This window comes from Mobula birostris, chromosome 11, assembly GCF_030028105.1.
Source record: "Mobula birostris isolate sMobBir1 chromosome 11, sMobBir1.hap1, whole genome shotgun sequence".
Taxonomy (NCBI): domain Eukaryota; kingdom Metazoa; phylum Chordata; class Chondrichthyes; order Myliobatiformes; family Myliobatidae; genus Mobula; species Mobula birostris.
The window spans coordinates 76,456,385-76,473,913 of NC_092380.1; the positions used below are offsets into that span (position 1 = coordinate 76,456,385).

Sequence of the window (17,529 nt, forward strand, 5' to 3'; positions counted from 1 at the left end):
CCCCATTCCTTTCCTATTAAAAACCTCATAACAATTAGCACATTCTTACTTTTGGTTATTATTTCCTTAATGTGTTGACAATGTGAGTTTTTTATCAAACCAAATTCCTGAAGATTTTATATGTATCTACACTTTTTTAATTCTAAATGATAAAGTTTTAGTTTTAAGTGTTGTTCTATAATCTGCCTAGTGAAAAACATTATTTTGGACTTCTCTGCTGAAAATTTGAATCCCCATTTTCATGCCCAATCTTCCACCTTAACTATTACCTCTTGAAATTTCCATATCATAAATTCCACATTCCCACACCTTTTCCACATAGCTCCATTATCCACAAATAATGATACACTGTACTACTATTTATATCAGAAAATATATCATTTATCATAACAAATAATAATGGACAAACAGCACTTCCCAGAGGAGTTCCGTTTTCCACTATTTGTTTGCTTGATGTAGATTTCCCTACTCGCATCATGATAGATCTACCAATTTAAAATATTTTATCCAATTGAGCAGTTGACCTCTAATTCTCAATGTATATAATTTGATGATCAAACCTTCCTTCCACATCAGATCATATGCCTTCTCTAATCAGAAAAGACTGCAAAACTTTCTCTGTTCAGTTGAGCCCTCCTCACCTCAGGTTCTAGACCTCAGACTGTAACCTCTTCCTCTCCTAAACCCACTCTGATATTTAAAAACAACCCCATCTTGTTTCAATGTAATGCGTCAGTATCTTATTAATCATTTTTCCATAGTTTTACATGAATTCTGAGGTTAATTCTGGATTGCCTGATTTACATGTTGGAACTATGATTGCTTCTTTCCATGCTTTGGGAAATTTTCCTCTTTCCCCACACGTAGTTAAATAACTTAAAAATACCTTCCTTCTCTCAATTTAGATAACGTAACATAACCTAACTGATACTTCCCAGCGGATGTTTGTTTTGCCTTCTAAGGACACTAATACTATCATGGTGAACATCACATTTAATGTACCCTCAAAATTTTCATCCATCTCTAATGCTTCCATGTTCTCTAATAACGTTTCCTCTCTCCTTTTTTCTTCATTACACCTATTGTCAGAACTGTGTATTTTAACGTAAGTATGCACTAGCATTTTTGCTTTCTCTACATTCGATACTGCAACTCTCTCCCCATCACATAACACTGGGTATCCAGTCTCCCTGGTGATGCCATTCATTCTTTTTATCATCTTCCAAACTCTTTCAATAGGTGTTTGTATTCCTATGGAATTGGAAAACTTACTCCAATATTCCTCTTTCACCTTTCAAATTGTTTTCCTTGCTATTGCTTGCATTTTTTTAAACTCAATTTTCAAAAATTAGTTGTGTGACCTTTTTAACATTCAAAATGCTCAATTACAAAGTCTTATTGCTGTCACTATCCCTTCTACAAACTTGTTACATAAAAGATCCACAACCTGATTGATTTCAATCTTCTGTAATTCCTAATCACTTATTTCTTTAAATTTCCAGAAGCCAGCACTCCAGGATACTGTCCTGATCTATCACTATTTCTGTTCCTATTCTACATAATACAGGGTAATGATCACTGCCTATTGTTGTTTCTTTCAAAACCTCCCATGGACACTTTCCTGCTAATGGTGCCGTAAGTAATGTTAAATCAATTGCTGATTCAGAACCTGCATTAAGACTTACTCTTGTCCCGCTAACAGACCAGATTTTCCTTTTCTCTCTTCTCTCACTGCCCCATTAATGTCATCCTGCTCTCCCCACAATGTGCTGTGTGCATTAAAATCCCTCCACCATTCTGTATTTCTCTCTGTACCGATTTGGTCCAGTAAACTTATTTCTAAATTTTACAAGGATTATAGATATTAATAGCCAGCCGGTGGTGTAGTGGCATCTGCACCAGACTTTGAGGTGAGTAGTCCTGGGTTTGAATCTGGCCGGCTCCTTGCATACCTCCCATGTGCTGGGCTGAGCGTCGAGCTAGCAACTCGGCCTCGTAAAAGCAGACAAAATTTGCCACCCGATGCGCTACAAGATGCGAAGAGGAACAACAACAACAGTCGAAATTAATGATTTTAATTGTACCTTCCTTTGACAATACTTCGATTACTATGTACTCTGGATCTTCCACTTCCTTTAGTTCTCTATATTGTAAATCCATTTTAACAAAAGGTGCACGCCCCTCCCCCTCTTCCATTTACTCTGTCATTTCCTACGCTATCATAGCCATTAATTACAAAATCAACTGTTGGCTTAAGTTATGTTTCCTGCACACACATCACATCTGGTTTCTCAGCAAAATTCCCCACATCACTCTTAAATTCCTGTCCAATAGCCTTCCACTGAAGAATTAACAGGATCAGTATTAGTTACCTTATAAACAAACCTCAAGACCTGGATCATTCCACCTCAGTTCTGCCTGCACTTGCTCCCACGACAGCACTCTCATATTCAAAAACCTCACTATCATTTTTATTTTTCCCATTTTAGTTTTTGCCTGCTCAGAACAATCAATAACATTTTCCATGAATAAAACAGATTTATCTGTACTAATCACTAATGGTTAATTATTTGTCCTGCATTTGCATTTGAGTCAATTCCTCTTTTAACTCTTTGCTTATTGTTTATGATCCTTAATGTTTCCATATATGACACATTATGCTGTGTACTCTTATTTGTTGGACGTCCATTGCTTTTTTTCTAAATTCATTCCCCCCCACATAGAGTCCGACCACAATTACAACATTTTACTAGTTCATCTTGTCTGCACTGCACATACATATGTTCCCCTCAACATCTACCACTATATGCTGCCTTCCTTTACACACCGCCACTACATGCCCATATTTCTGACATTGATAACACATAAGTGGTGGTGGAACATAGGCTCTGACGCTAAAGCATGTGAATGCAATTATTACTTTTTCCGGTAAGATTGCAACATGAACTATTAACATAATAGATGTGCTATCAATCTTTTCTCCATTCCTCTCTGCTTTCAATCTTTTTGTTTCAATCACTAATCCTCCCTTAAAACTTTTCTTTCATTCCTAGAAGTTCTCTCCAACTGGTATTCCTGTTATCACCCCTTGAACACCAATTTTCTCCTAACACTCTCTTTTCCATAACCTCTCTTTTGCCAATATTTAGTACCTTCATTGCTTTGTCCTTCTGCCCCAAATTTTTACAAACAACCAACAAAAATCTTAGATGTACTACCCTCACTGGAATTTGCAAGCCATTTTCCAGATATTATGGGTGAAAAAATGGAATAAGTTTGTGAGGGAGCAGGAAAATTTTCACAACGATGGTGAGGAGGTGAGTAAACTCGCAGGACGCGGGCAACAGACCAACCAAATCCACATTCACATGATCACCTCTGGCCCGCCCGTTCACGCCTGCACCAGGCGCCTCAACCCGGAGAAGCTGGCCGTCACCAAGGCTAAATTTGACGCCATGGAGCACCTGGGCATCGACAGACGAGCCAGCAGTCCATGGGCTTCCCCTCTCCACATTGTATGAAAACCTGGGGGGGAGATGGGAGGGGTGGCGTCCATCTGGTGATTACCACCGCCTTAATGACATCATGACCTCTGACCAATACCCGATCCCACACATCCAGGATTTCTCAGCCTGCCTGGCAGGGAAAATTATTTTCTCGAAGGTGGACCTCGTTCACAGTTATCACCTGGGCCCTGTCTCCACTCGAGTGACATTTCTAACACCTTTGTTATTAAACTGTTTGGTTTGTTTGAGTTCCTTCAAATGTGGCCCAGACCTTCCAGCACCTCATGGACAGTGTTCTCAGGGATTTGTCATTCCTGTTTGCTTACCTAGATGACATTTTGGTAGACAGCTCTTTGAGGGATGAACATCTCTTACACTTGAGAATCCCTTTCGAACGCCTTAGTCAGCACAGTTTATCGTCAGCCCAGTGAAGTACCAGTTTGGACTGTCCTTGGTTGATTTCCTTGGACACTGCGCCAATGCAGTAGGGGCAGTTCCCCTGCTGGCTAAAGTTGAGGCTGTTAAGCGCTCCCTCAGCCAATCACCATTAAGGCCCTGCAGGAGTTTTTGGGCATGGTGGACTTTTATCAGCATTTTGTCCCCAAAGCGACTTAGCTCATGCACCCCCTCTACGAGGCCCTTAAGGGCAAAGCAGCCAAGCTCTTCGTGGACTGGATGGAGGAAAGGGCCAAGGCGTTCTCGGACACTAAGCAGGCACTGTCTAATGCAACACTGCTGGCACACCCCCTCCCAGGTATGCCGATCGCTCTCACCGTGGACGTGTCGGATTGCTCAGCTGGCACAGTGCATGAGCAGATGGACAACAGCACTTGGCAGCCCCTCGCCTTTTTAGCTGTCAGCTTCACGCCTGTGTGCGCAAGTACAGTACGTGCGACCGTGAGCTTTTGGGCCTGTACTTGGCAGTGCGGCATTTTGTTTTCTCCTGGAGGGTCATCCATTTACAGCTTTTGTGGACCATAAGCCCTTAAGATTCACCATGGCTAAGGTCTCAGAACCTTAGTCTGCTCTTCAGCAGTGCCATCTTTCTTTTATTTCAAAGTTCACCATGGATATCCAGCATGTCGTGGGGAAGCATAACCTTGTGGCTGGCTGCCTTTTCCTGGTCCTCCACTGGTGCCGTCCATTTGAGCATAAACTACGGTCAGATGGCGGTGGACCAGGTTTCGGACCTGAGTGTGAGGGTGCTGCATTCAGCAGACACAGGGTTGAAATTGGTGGACGTTGCTTTCAGTGACAGCGGTGTTTCATTACTGTATAATGCGTCAATGGGGCGACCCAGGCCAGTCCTGCCAGCGAGCTGGCTGTGGCGAGTTTTAAATGTGGTCTCCAGGCTTTCTCACTCGGGCCAGAGGGCATCGCAGAAACTGGTGACAGAAAAGCTTGTGTGGCACAGGCTTAAGAAGGACATCAGGGACTGGGCTAGGGCTTGTTTGGCGTGTCAACGCACGGAGGTGCAGCGACACACCAAGGCTCCTTTTGCGGTCCCCAAGCGCAGTTTTAATCATGTGACTGTGGATTTGGTTGGCCTGTTGCCCCCGTCCTGCAGGTTTACTCACCTCCTCACCATCGTTGATAGGGCCACACATTGGCCACTGCCATCCATTTTAGCTGCCGAGGTAGCGCGAGCGTTCATTGGCTTGTGGATCACTCGATTCGGCATCCCTTCAGATATCTCTTCAGACTGAGGAGGCGGTTTAGGTCCAAGCTTTGGTGTGCGTTTGTCCATGATCTGAGGGTCAAACTGCACTGGACCACAGCTTATCACCTTCAGGCCAATGGTCTGTGCGAGTGGTTCCACCATTGAATGAAAGCTGCTCTCCATGCAAGCCTCAGTGACAACTGTTGGGAGGACAGACTGCCGTGGGTCATGTTGGGCCTGATGGATGGCCCCTAAGGCATCAGTCCTTTTCTGCAGAGCTTGTTTTCAGACAACCCCTGCAGGGTCCCTTGGTTTGCTTCGCAGCAGCGGTCGGCTTTTCTGGGATGCGCCAAAACTTTCATTCCAGTGTCCACGATGCAGCATGGCCTGTCGCGGTCACACCTGCTGTCGGGTCTGTGGGAGGCGGAATATGTGATTGTGCACCATGATGGACATTGGGGTCCCCTGCGACAGCCCTATGATGGCCTGTTCCGCGTGTTGGAAGCAGGGGATAAGTTCTTTACGCTGGACCTTGGAGGTATCCCGGACAGTGTTTCAGTGTGTCGTCTCAAGCCTGCCCATTTGGACCTGGACTCTCCAGTGGAAGTGGCACAGCCCCCATGGAGGGTTCAGCCTCACACCTCCGACCGTCTGACATTGATAGTTCTTCCTCCGCGGCACCTGCCCATGAAGGCAGGAGTAGATTCTACTGAGTTTTGCGGGCCCCTGCTCATTTGACTTTGTCTGCTTGGGTGAATTCTGGTCCGGGGGGAGGGCAGGGAGTGTGTGTAGGGACTCCTTAATTTCATTAGGCAGAATTCACCCAGACTGTTAAGGGTTAAGTTTGCCACGTATGTTACATGTCATGTTGTACGTTATTACGTTTCAGGGAGTGTTTGTTTTTCTTACACATGACGTCGCCATTTTGTTTGCAAGTTTATAAAGTGTACTTTAGAAGTAATTACACTCGTGTCAATTTTTGTCGACATTAAACACCCAATGTGCAGAAAAATAAACAAATCGTGCAGACAATAAAAGTAGCAAATAACACTTAGAACTGAAGTTCACAAGCTTGAGTTCACAGCCACGAAGCCAGTCAAGCACAGAGATGAGTAAATATCACAGAGCAGAGAGCTCAACCAGCCCATCCCCTACCTCCGGCCCCAAAACCCTGACCTTTTTGGTGCTGAAATCATCCAAACCTTGGCTCATAACTCGCTCTCGAACCTGGGCCCTGCTGCCTCCATTCGGCCCACACCTGACTTTTCCAACTCAGTCCAGCGCTTAAATCAATGAACCCTTGGGCTTTTCCTTGCTCAAGCCCTGCTGCTTTGACTCTGCATTGCCACCACTCGTCTCGCCTCAGCTCTGCCACATCGGATCGCCTCCAAGTCGTCTCCAGCATTGGCTTATTTCCACTCTCGAGCCCGCGCCAAGGCATGGCGATTCGGCCCATACACGCCATGCCGCAACCATCCTGCAGCTTCGAGACTTCAGTTCACACCGCAAAAATGCTGGTTCATCAGCTTAACTCCGAAAGGAAAGTTAGAGGCTATTGATTTCAGTGAGAAAAAGTGTGATTACGTTTCTGTTTTGTTTGCTACCCGCTGTGTTCCATCAGCAACACCTTAAGCTGGGGGACCCGCTGCTCAAATAGGGGAGGTTGGGAATGACAGCAAACCTCATTGTGAAGAATAAACAGGGAAGTGATCTAGCTTTTTAAGAGTAGATGTCCACAATATAATCTCTCTTTAGTGAGATTTTTGTGTTGGGCACGTGGCCAAGTGGTTAAGGCGTTCGTCTAGTTACCTCAAGGTCACTAGTTCGAGGTTCAGCTGTGGCAGCGTGTTTGTGTCCTTGAGCAAGGCACTTAATCACACATTGCTCTAGTGTCTGTGCAAGGAGTGGCACCCCACACAGACTTCCAATCTGTGCCTTGTAAGGCATGAAAATGCCCGACGCAGGCCTCTCATGGTCTGAGTCGACGTTCCCTCCCTTAGTGAGGGTACCTGTAACTATCTACATTGGCTAGGGTCTAAGATCTTCATCTGAATTCAGAACTTTGTGGACAGCAAACCCAATAGCATCACAGATGGTTAGTGCAAATGTGATAGTCTGAAGGGCCTGGTTTTGGTCTGTAAGACTCTATCAGTCTACATCACAGATAGAACTCGAAATAGGCCAGGCCAGGAGAGGAAAGCTGGGATTGAGTCTGAGTGAAATAAGTTTGGGATTGGGGGTGGGGGGGGCAGGGAATAAGGGCAGATTGAAGCACTGGATCTGTCCTGATGGAAATGCTTGGACAGATTCAGGTTCAGATTGATTTATCATATGTATATCAAAACAAACAGCAAAATATGTTATTTGCATTAACAACCAACACACCAACAGGATGTGCTAGTGTCACCACACATTCCGGTGTCTACATTAGCATACCCACAATGTTCTGCAGAACAACACGAGCAACAACAGCAACAAAAAAAAAACATGACAACAATAGCAAGACAAGCCGCTTTCCCACCCGGCCATCCCCTCACACACACAAACAGGCCTTTCTCAGGTCAGGCCGTCTCTGAGCCTCCAGTCCTTGGCAGTGAACTCTCAGATACACTAACATCAGGCCTCCAAATTCGGACTTCACTACTCACCAATTATGGGTTAGACCTTTGGGTCTTGACTTCCAGACTCGCATGCACCTCTGACTCCCGTGACTCAGGCCCTTTGGGCTTTCACCTTCAGTCCGTGGCCTCTATGCTTCTACCTCTGGACTCACTAGGTTCTGGACTTTAATCTTCGCTCTGTCCTCTGGACTTTGCTGAGGTCTGGGTATTGAACCTGGGACACGCCGATCATGGGCTTGAACTTTACGCCTCGACTTCCAGACTCGCATATGCCTTGTACGACCTTCATGCCTTGACTTCCAGACTCACTCAGACTCCTCGCGCAGTGACCTGTTAGGAGGAGCTTTGTGACTGAAGGTAGTATGGACACAGGATGGAAGACTAAAATGCTGGAAGTTATGAAGGGATGTTTGCCCAATGAAATGAACTTTGTGTCTGTCTTGGAGACAGAGAGTTGATGTTCTCTCATGGATTCATGAGGATGCATCTGAAACCTGATATTTGCTGTCTGCAAGATAGAGGCCAGTTCACCAGACCATAGCAGCACCATCCTTTTTGGGAGGTTTGGTGACCACATCAGGATCAGTTCCGAGTAAAAGGAACACTGCAAGTTCAAAAGAGGGTGAATCAGTGAGTGAGAGGTGTGGGAAAATCAAAATAGTGAATGTTGTGTCAACAGCCAATCAAGATCAGATGGAAGATACTGTGGAATGGTTCATTTTTTAATTTAATTTAATTTAATTAAGTTCATTGGTATCAATCCTTTATTCCAACTGATGTGATGTAAAGATTGTAATACATACATTTTAATTTGTGTTTTGTTATGTAAAACTTTTCACCTGGCTAAAATAAACAGTTGCCATGAAACAGGTAGAACTTATAAAGATGACAAGTCAAAAAGACCTTCATTAAGCAATGAACATTTCAAATTCCAGTTGACCAGGTTTCTGTATACAAGACCTTTTCTCACAAACCCTCAGAGCAACATTTTCATATGAGTAGGTTTGAACAAATTAATGGGTTTAATCGATCATTATTTAGCATCTGTGCTTATTGGTAATAGGATTGGGAGTTCGTGGGAGTGCTTCGTCATCGAGCTTTGCTGGTTTGGAAGAGGGAGAGGATAGGGTCAGTTATCAGAATTGATTGTACTGATAGCCATTGGTTATTTTGGAATGGATCAGCAGATGGAACCGCTTACTAAACTTCATTATGTTTTATGTTACAGTAATTAATGAGAGAAGGCTGTGTAGGGCAAGAATCTATCTTTTTGATGATACATAGCTCAGAAGTGTGGTAAACACTAAGGAATTAAGCCTATAAAAAGACAAGTAGACCAGTGAAGAGAACAGTAGGACTCTGAAATTTAACACAGAACAAAAACAATGCATTCTGCCATGGATGGTCCCAAGCCCGACTGTGAAAGGAGGAGGCTAGCAAACTCATCCTGGAATAACCCAGAGCTACAGAAATGCCAGCAGAAGCTCCAAAGAGCTCATCCCTGGGAGAGGAAGGATCTTCAAAGATGGGTTACACCTGGGGACAACTTGAAAGACTGGCCCAGGACGGAAGTCTCTGGAGGGCAGTTGTTGTCGGCCTTTGCCCCCCCACCCCGTAGGGGTGAGGGACTTAAGTAAGCAAACACAATGAAGTGGCATTGGAAATGATGACGAGTTCACATAGATTAAATAGGGAGAAATTACTCCCCTTTAGAGGTGGGCTCCACGTCCAGAAGAATCCAAGTGGTAAAAATCCAAAAGGTCTCTCACTTAGCTGTAACAATGTTATGAATCTTCATGCAATGTGTAATCAGTGAAACATTAAAGGCACACACTGATGTAAAATATCTATTTTGCAAAGAAACTAAATAGCTTTTGCATTTCATTTGGACATCAAAGTACATAGCATGGTTAGAAAGTTTGCTGATGATATTAACTTGTTGATAGAGAAGATGAGCTAAGGAAAGGCAAATGGTTTTCACCTTTATATAAGTGGGAGGTGATGCATTTTGGGTATTCAAACAGTTTAGAACCTATACAGTGAATAGCAGGACACCGATGATTATTGTGGAACAGAAGGACCAGGGACGATAAGCACAGAGTTTGCTGAAAGCGGCTGTACAAGTAGACATTGTGTATAACATGCTGGCCTTTGTCAGTTAGGGCACTGACTTTAGAAACAGGTAGATTATCTTGCAGTTATATCAATCCTTGGTGAGACTACATTTGGAATACTGTACACAATTATGACCATCCTGTAATAGGGAAGATATGATCAAATGGAAGAGGGCAGATTTATGAGAATGCTGCCTGGTCAGAGGGCCTGAGTTATCGGAAGAGTCCGTTCATGCTGGATCTTTATTCCATGGAGCGTATTAGTGACCTCACATAAACTAGAGGGCACAGATATAAGAAAGGCGCGATTAAGAGAGACCAGACAGGTAATTTCTTTATGGCTAGTGGGTGCCGGTAATGAGCTGCCAGAGGAAGTGGTCGAGGTGCGTACATTTGCAATATTTAAAAGGCATTTTGATAGGTACACGGAGCGTAAGGACGGAGTTATGAGCTAAACACGGGTAACCGGGACTAATTAACATGCTGTGGCCGGCATGGACCTTTCGGGCCGAAGGGCCTGTTTCCCTGATATATTATTCTATGACTCATTCTGTCAAACAGAACCACTCACATCTATCAACATCTCCATGTGCAAGACAGAATATTAAAAGGCTCTTGTGTCCGCTAAAGGGCTTATTTGAATTAAGTTATATCGTAAGCCGCAAGCACTGTTTGATCCGCGTTCAGCCCGGAGCTACAGCGATCCGTCACCAGATAGCTCCGCCCAGCAGACTGAATAATTAAGATAACGCAGCGCAGGCGCTCTCCGACTCTGCCAAATCTCGAATAAATCCGCGAGACTTTCCATTCTTGTTCCTCTTTACGTCACCAGCCAAGATGGTAGGTACTGCTAGTTAGTTGGTACTGATATAAGTGCATTGAATCCGACGGCATCGGTCGTCTAGCGTCCTTCTAATAGGACATAGCGTGTAGTAATTCTTATGGCGTCTTCTCTGGACACCATGGGTGGTTATTTCAGTTAAGGGTTATGTATAATGTGAAAATTGCTTCGCCGCCGTGTATTCGCGGCCTAGTTCTCAGAAGCGCGGGGTTTTGGTTCTATTCGTAGGCAGAGCGTTGACCTTCTCTCCTCGCGGCAGAACCTAGTGGTGCCTCGATGCTGTAGGTTCCTGCATTGGCTTTCCTGGCGAACTGTAAACCCCATTCATCCAACAGAATTTTCCTCTAGTAGAAAGTTTCCCTCCCGCTTGTACAAAGCTGGGCAGGTCTGCTAGCTATTGCAGTGGTTCACGTTTTGGCTGATTCTCGAACACGTTCAAACTCTTATTTTTATTAGAACTTCTCAAGAGCGTAATGTCGTTTAATTAAAGTAATTAAACGTCTGGAAGCAATCGCATTTGTTATAAATTTCAATACCTGGTCGTGGATGATTGGAATAGAGTTCTAAATCGAATGATCGTTTCTGGGATATTCGGAGTTGTTGCCATAAAGTTTTCTCGGGAAGGATCAGTCAGATAGGTGTTTTAAAAAATGAGAAATAGAAACGGAGTCAGCTACTGTAATTATCTTTGGGGTCAATAAAGCATCTACTAGGCCCATCGTGCCTGTTCTGCCTTCCTGTAAGGTGGCTGATGTTTTTTTATGTCTACCTCACTAGTTAACTTGGAAACTGGAAGTGAAGTGGAAATGCAGCTGAGTGCTGTTAGAAAGTTGTAAAGATTGTTTATTTTAATATGCAGATACGCATTTTGTGTTCACTACTGAATTCCCATTGTCATTGAGATCTGTTTTAAGTTGGATTTCTGTTAATTGTGTTGTATGAATATAGATAGTAATGAGAAAACGCTGATTTCAGTTTTGTTTCTTGATCACTGAGAATGGTAATCTAGTGTGAAGAGGAAAATATTAAGAACCAGAAGACCATTAATTTATGTCTGAGATCATTGTAATGTTGGTCAAGTAACTTAGTGGTGCAAACAACAGGAATTCTGCAGATGCTGGAAATTCAAGCAACACACATCAAAGTTGCTGGTGAACGCAGCAGGCCAGGCAGCATCTCTAGGAAGAGGTGCAGTCAACGTTTCAGGCCGAGACCCTTTGAGACAATTATGAAGGGTCTCGGCCTGAAACGTCAACTGCACCTCTTCCTAGAGATGCTGCCTGGCCTGCTGCGTTCACCAGCAACTTTGATGTGTGTTACTTAGTGGTGCAATGTGGTTTGGTGAATGAAGATTTGAGTTTATTTAATAATGGATAACATTGAAACATGCAGTAAAATGCACTTTTTGCCCAAGGATGTACTGGGGGATGTCCACAAGTGCACCACACATTCCATTGTCCACATAGAATCTTAATGTTACTACAGGGTTTTTTTGCTTGGAATCCAAGTTAAGTTGGATAACTTCATACTTTTCACCTCTATGTTAAAATATGAAAAATTGGTGAATTAAATTTGCATCAGTAGTGGTATTTTCTAGCAATATTTCATATTTCTGCATTGTTTAAAAATACATGCATGATAAAATGGAAATGATGCAAGGGTATTGATTGTCAATGAGTTAAATATTTTCAATTCTTTTAGCCAACTAGGTTTAGGAAAACCAGGAAGCTGCGAGGGCACGTTAGCCATGGTCATGGCCGCATTGGTGAGTCAAAAACTCAAGTTTGCTTTTCTTTGTGTTTATGCATGTACAGTGTATGTATGTATATCAGGGCAACTGCTTGGAGCAAACAATGTGTGCTACAGCACACAAATATGAAAGTACTGAGACAGTACAATATGGGTGCAATACTGCTTGGTGCAATACCCTAACCCAAACCCTAAATTTCAGCTAACTTGGGTCAAAATGTACTAGTTCACATTGTATCTTAATTAACCAGAATCTACTGTATGTAGTGTAAATAATGGGTGTTTAATTATATCTCGTCATTTTAGGCAAGCACAGGAAGCATCCTGGAGGCCGAGGCAATGCTGGTGGACTGCATCACCACAGAATCAACTTTGATAAATAGTATGTATTGTACAATTAAGTGTTTTGGTCAATCAAGAAAGTGAGAATATTGTAGTATGTGGTATTGATAGGATTATTGATAGCAAGAGTAAAGATGTGTTAAAGAAGCATGCTGTCTTAAAATGAAATGTACCATTTCAAAAGCTGGTTTCCTTAACTATTAAAAATCAGTAAGTTTTTAAGCAGTATGGATTTTGACATTTTAGCTATGTTTGTTCTTTCCACTGCCTTTTCAAGTTTGACTTTCAAAACTTACAAAGATTTGAATTGGATCCTGGGGTTCCTAGTTGTTCTGATCTCCTACAGTACTTAATGATGGACTGCTAATTCTATTCATTGAGTTCTGTTCAACATTGATAATCTTTTGATTGAACTGCATCTCGACAGTAAGAACAGAACTATATAGGAAGAATGTCTATACACGCATTCTGCAGATGCTGGAAATGCAGAGCAACCTACACAATTGCTGAAGGAACTCAGCATGTCAGAGAGCATCTACAGAAAGGAATAAACAGTCGATATTTGGGGCCGAGGCCCCTTGGGACTGAATAGGAAGGGGAATGAAGCCTGAATCGGGTTCTGGCTTCTTCCTTTTCAGAACTGATGGAGGATTTTGACCTGAAATGTCGACTGTTTATTCCCTTCCATACATGTTGGAAGGACACCTAAATTGTTTAATTGCTAGTTTGTCACTTACCATTGGTTACCTGAAACTAGATCGGAGCCTGCCTTCTCCCTACAGCTTCTCCGAAGTAAATTATGCCACCCTGAAAAACTTTGTGCACTGTCTTTCTCACCTGAACTTGCCTATTACAAATATTAGCTTGTGCTGTTCTCTGCTTATATTTTAATTCTGGCTTCTGTCCTAGTCCTGATAGTTTTGGCCTGAAATCTCAACTGCTGATTTCCACTTCTATGGATACTGCTTGACCTGCAGAGTCCTTTCAGAATTCTGTGTTGCTCAAGATTTCCAACAGAATCCTCTTGTCCCCTTAATGCGTACCTTTAAATCCTTAAAAGCAAACTAATTTGTTGCTTTTTTTTCCCCCTCTACCTGTTTTGGCATTATTGTAAATTGGTTTTGAATTCAATGTGTTTGATTTGGAATCAAAATTGATTTTTTCTGATTAATGTATGCTACTCTTGTGAGACTGCTCGTAAAGGTTAGTAACGAATGTTGGATTTGCTGTTCAGTAATGTATTGCAGATTTGCAGTGTGTTGCACTTGGGTTCAGTTGAGATCTTCTCCAGCATAAATTTTTTTCTTCCCGTTTCATTGAGTAGAAAATTTCAAGTTGATGTGACTGTTAATAATTTCTGTTGTGCTCCTGAAATGTGTTAACATGTACAGCCTGAAGGTAAAATGGTTTGCCTAAAGCAGAGATTTCAAACCCTTAATTGAATCCGGGCTTTTGTGCCTATCCGTGTTCCAAATTTGATATAGTAAGATTAATGGTAATCTTACTATCATGTAAATTTGGCTGTTCTGCCAAATTTGGACAGGTAGTTGGTGACGTGCGTCATGGATACATGAATTGTGATATTGCAGGACTGTGGTTGAGGGATGGGCAGCTCGTCGGGGTAGTGATAATTAGTGTGATAGAAGTGGAGGTAAGAGTAGAGGGTGATGCATTGTTGAATCACAGCAATATTTCAAGAGGATATCTTGGATATGTGCAGTGAGGTCTTGCGGTTAAAACTTTACCCTCCCTTTTCATTTCAATGTTGAAATTGTACTGCTAGACCCAAATAGCCAGCAGAAATTATGGAAGCATGTAGGTAGGAATATACAAGCTATAGGAATAATGAATTTGCAATAGATAACTTTTTAATATTGACTGGGATTAGGAATTGGAAGGGACAGGAAAGCTTACTGAAGCAATATGTAGATATCTGGAGAAGGGGCAAACACTTGACCCTGGTGAGGCTGGACACACTGGGACAAGTGGCAAATAATCTAATTTCAGGGTAGTCTTGGGGGAGAGATAGAACTTGTCCTCTATTGAAGTCCTAAAATTAGAAGGTTAATTTTGATGGTACCAGTCAAGAAATGTGAAAAGTTGATTGGAAGCCTTTCGCAGTTAGAGACCTCTTCCAGAAGGAAGAGTTTGGGTGTATATGTTTGTTGCAGTGAGGGTGAGGCTGAGAAGATTAGTGAAAGCTGGTCAACTAGAAATATTGAGGGTCTGGTCAGGAAAGGGGAAGTATGCTGAGTATGTTTTTTTAACTTTGTAAGTCAGTTAACATTACAAGACAATAATGAATTTAGGGCTATGAGATACCCCTAGCAGATGAGATAAATTCCTGAAAGCTCAATCTGGCAATCTGTGAGCGAATGTTTAAATTGATCTATTTGCTTGTTGTATTTGTCATGAAGGACATGGAAGCTGTTGTTAAGGGGTGAAGGGTCAGGAAACAGTGATGTGCCGGAATGCATCAACTTTACAAAGGAGGGGACATTAGATGTCCTAAAACACACAGTCTGCATCCTTATAGCTGTATGTATCCTGGGTGGTTTTTGCAAAGTAAAGGATGAGATTACCAGTTCTATGGCAGTTATTTAACTTAATTAGTTGAGGTATGGGGAGACTGGGTGATAATTTTGCTCTTAAGGAAGGGGGGTAGGAATAATCAGTCAGCCTTGCTTCGATGGTGGGAAAATTTTTTGGAATGTAAGAAGCTTACATTAGGAAAGATAAAGACAGAATTGGGGGCCATGTCTGAGGGGGAAATTGTCACACAAATTTGATTTTTTTTAAATTTTGGAGGTGGTAGGCCTCTGAGGTTCCACATGACGAGGACAGGCTGATCTGGAAGGGATAAACTGAGACCGAGGGATATGGGTAATAGAATGATGGAACTGCTAATGTAGGTAGGCAGGATATCTGAATGGTGGCCGATTAGGAAAAGGGGAGGTGCAATGAGACCTGGGTGTCATTGTACACCAGTCATTGAAAGTGGGCATGCAGGTACAGCAGGCGGTGAAAAAGGCGAATGGTATGCTGGCATTCATAGCAAGAGGATTTGAGTACAGGAGCAGGGAGGTACTACTGCAGTTGTACAAGGCCTTGGTGAGACCGTACCTGGAGTATTGTGTGCTGTTTTGGTCTTCTAATCTGAGGAAAGACATTCTTGTGCCATAGAGGGAGTACAAGGAAGGTTCACCAGATTAATTCCTGGGGTGGCAGGATTTTCATATGATGAAAGACTGGATCGACTAGGCTTATACTCACAAGAATTTAGAAGATTGAGGGGGGATCTTATTGAAACGTATAAAATCCTAAAGGGATTGGACAGGCTAGATGCAGGAAAATTGTTCCCGATGTTGGGGAAAGTCCAGAACGAGGGGTGACAGTTTAAGGATAAAGGGGAAGCCTTTTACGATCGAGGTGAGGAAAAATTTCTTCACACAGAGTGGTGATTCTGTGGAATTCTCTGCCACAGGAAACAGTTGAGGCCAGTTCATTGGCTATATTTAAGAGGGGGTTAGATATGGCCCTTGTGGCTAAAGGGATCAGGGGGTATGGAGGGAAAGGCTGGTGCAGGGTTCTGAGTTGGATGATCAGCCATGATCATACTGAATGGCGGTGCAGGCTCGAAGGCCTGAATGGCCTACTCCACCTATTTTCTACATTTCTATGTGAAAAGGCCATGAAGCTTGTTTTAATTGATGCATTGAGTATAAAACTTAGGAAATTGTTACTTGGTCAAGACTGGTTAGACTCCATTTGGGTTCTGTGTACACAGGAATGATGAGATTAAGACTGGGAGGTGCAGAAAAGATTCTCAGTATATTACCTGAATTGGAGGGCTTTTGGTTATTTAAAATCTGGGCAGGTTGGGATGAGAGCAGATGGGGTTCACAGGTGATGTGAAGTACACAAAATTTAGAGCATAGATAACCAGAGTCTAGTTCCTATGGTAGAGGTGTCCAGGTTAGGGCACGTGTTTTAAGATAAGATGAATGGCTTTAAAAGAGATCTAAAGAGCAAATGTTTCACAAAGCAGATGATAGCTGCCAGAGGAGATGGTGTTGACAAAAAATAAATGCCTTTTAAGATGGTGAATGAGCTAAGTATAGGAGTGCAGACAGGTGGGATTAGTATAAATAGGCACAATGGTTGGCCTAGATCTGGTGGGCCATGGATCTGTTCCTGTACTACATATTGAAATATTTAACCACACCTATACCATGGTTGAAGTTTGGTGGGGTCTGTATTGGTGCCAGTGTAATCCCTCTCACTGCAGGAACATCAAAACATTGGGGCTGGCTTTAATTGTACAGTAGTTGGCTTTTATTTTGCCCCTGTGCCATCTACCATCCTCAGATGCACCTCATTCCCAATCTTGGGTCCAAATATCTTTCTGCCCTCCAGCCCAACTGTTGGTGCAAAGGCTTTTAGTTGACATCCCATTAATATGAATTCATTGTTTAAGATGAACAGAACCTAAAGCTTTTCAATAGATGCAAATCATAAAGCAAAGTTGGTTGTCTGAGAGTTTGATTTGGGACAAATTGAGTTGTCCCTGTGAAATGGGAATGAAGGAATAATTCATTTATGGTTTTAACGTTTGGTATATTTGTAAATGAACATGGTAGGGATAGAGAGAAGTACACTGAATTTTCTTGAAGTACTAGTTGCACCAAAACAATGT

The 17,529-nt window shown here is 42.7% G+C and overlaps 1 protein-coding gene across 5 annotated transcripts in view; it reads left to right on the forward strand.

Moving 5' to 3' along the window:
* rpl27a (ribosomal protein L27a) overlaps positions 1 to 17,529 on the forward strand; it is a 462,905-nt gene that overhangs the window by 439,446 nt on the left and 5,930 nt on the right. For 4 of the 5 annotated variants that reach the window (XM_072272567.1, XM_072272565.1, XM_072272568.1 and 1 more), the window contains exons 2-3: positions 12,443 to 12,507; positions 12,798 to 12,873. In XM_072272567.1, the coding sequence (XP_072128668.1) occupies positions 12,443 to 12,507; positions 12,798 to 12,873 (141 nt within the window). Of the gene's footprint in view, positions 1 to 10,647; positions 10,742 to 12,442; positions 12,508 to 12,797; positions 12,874 to 17,529 lie in introns of those variants that run through there. The other variant, XM_072272564.1, reaches the window with a different exon arrangement.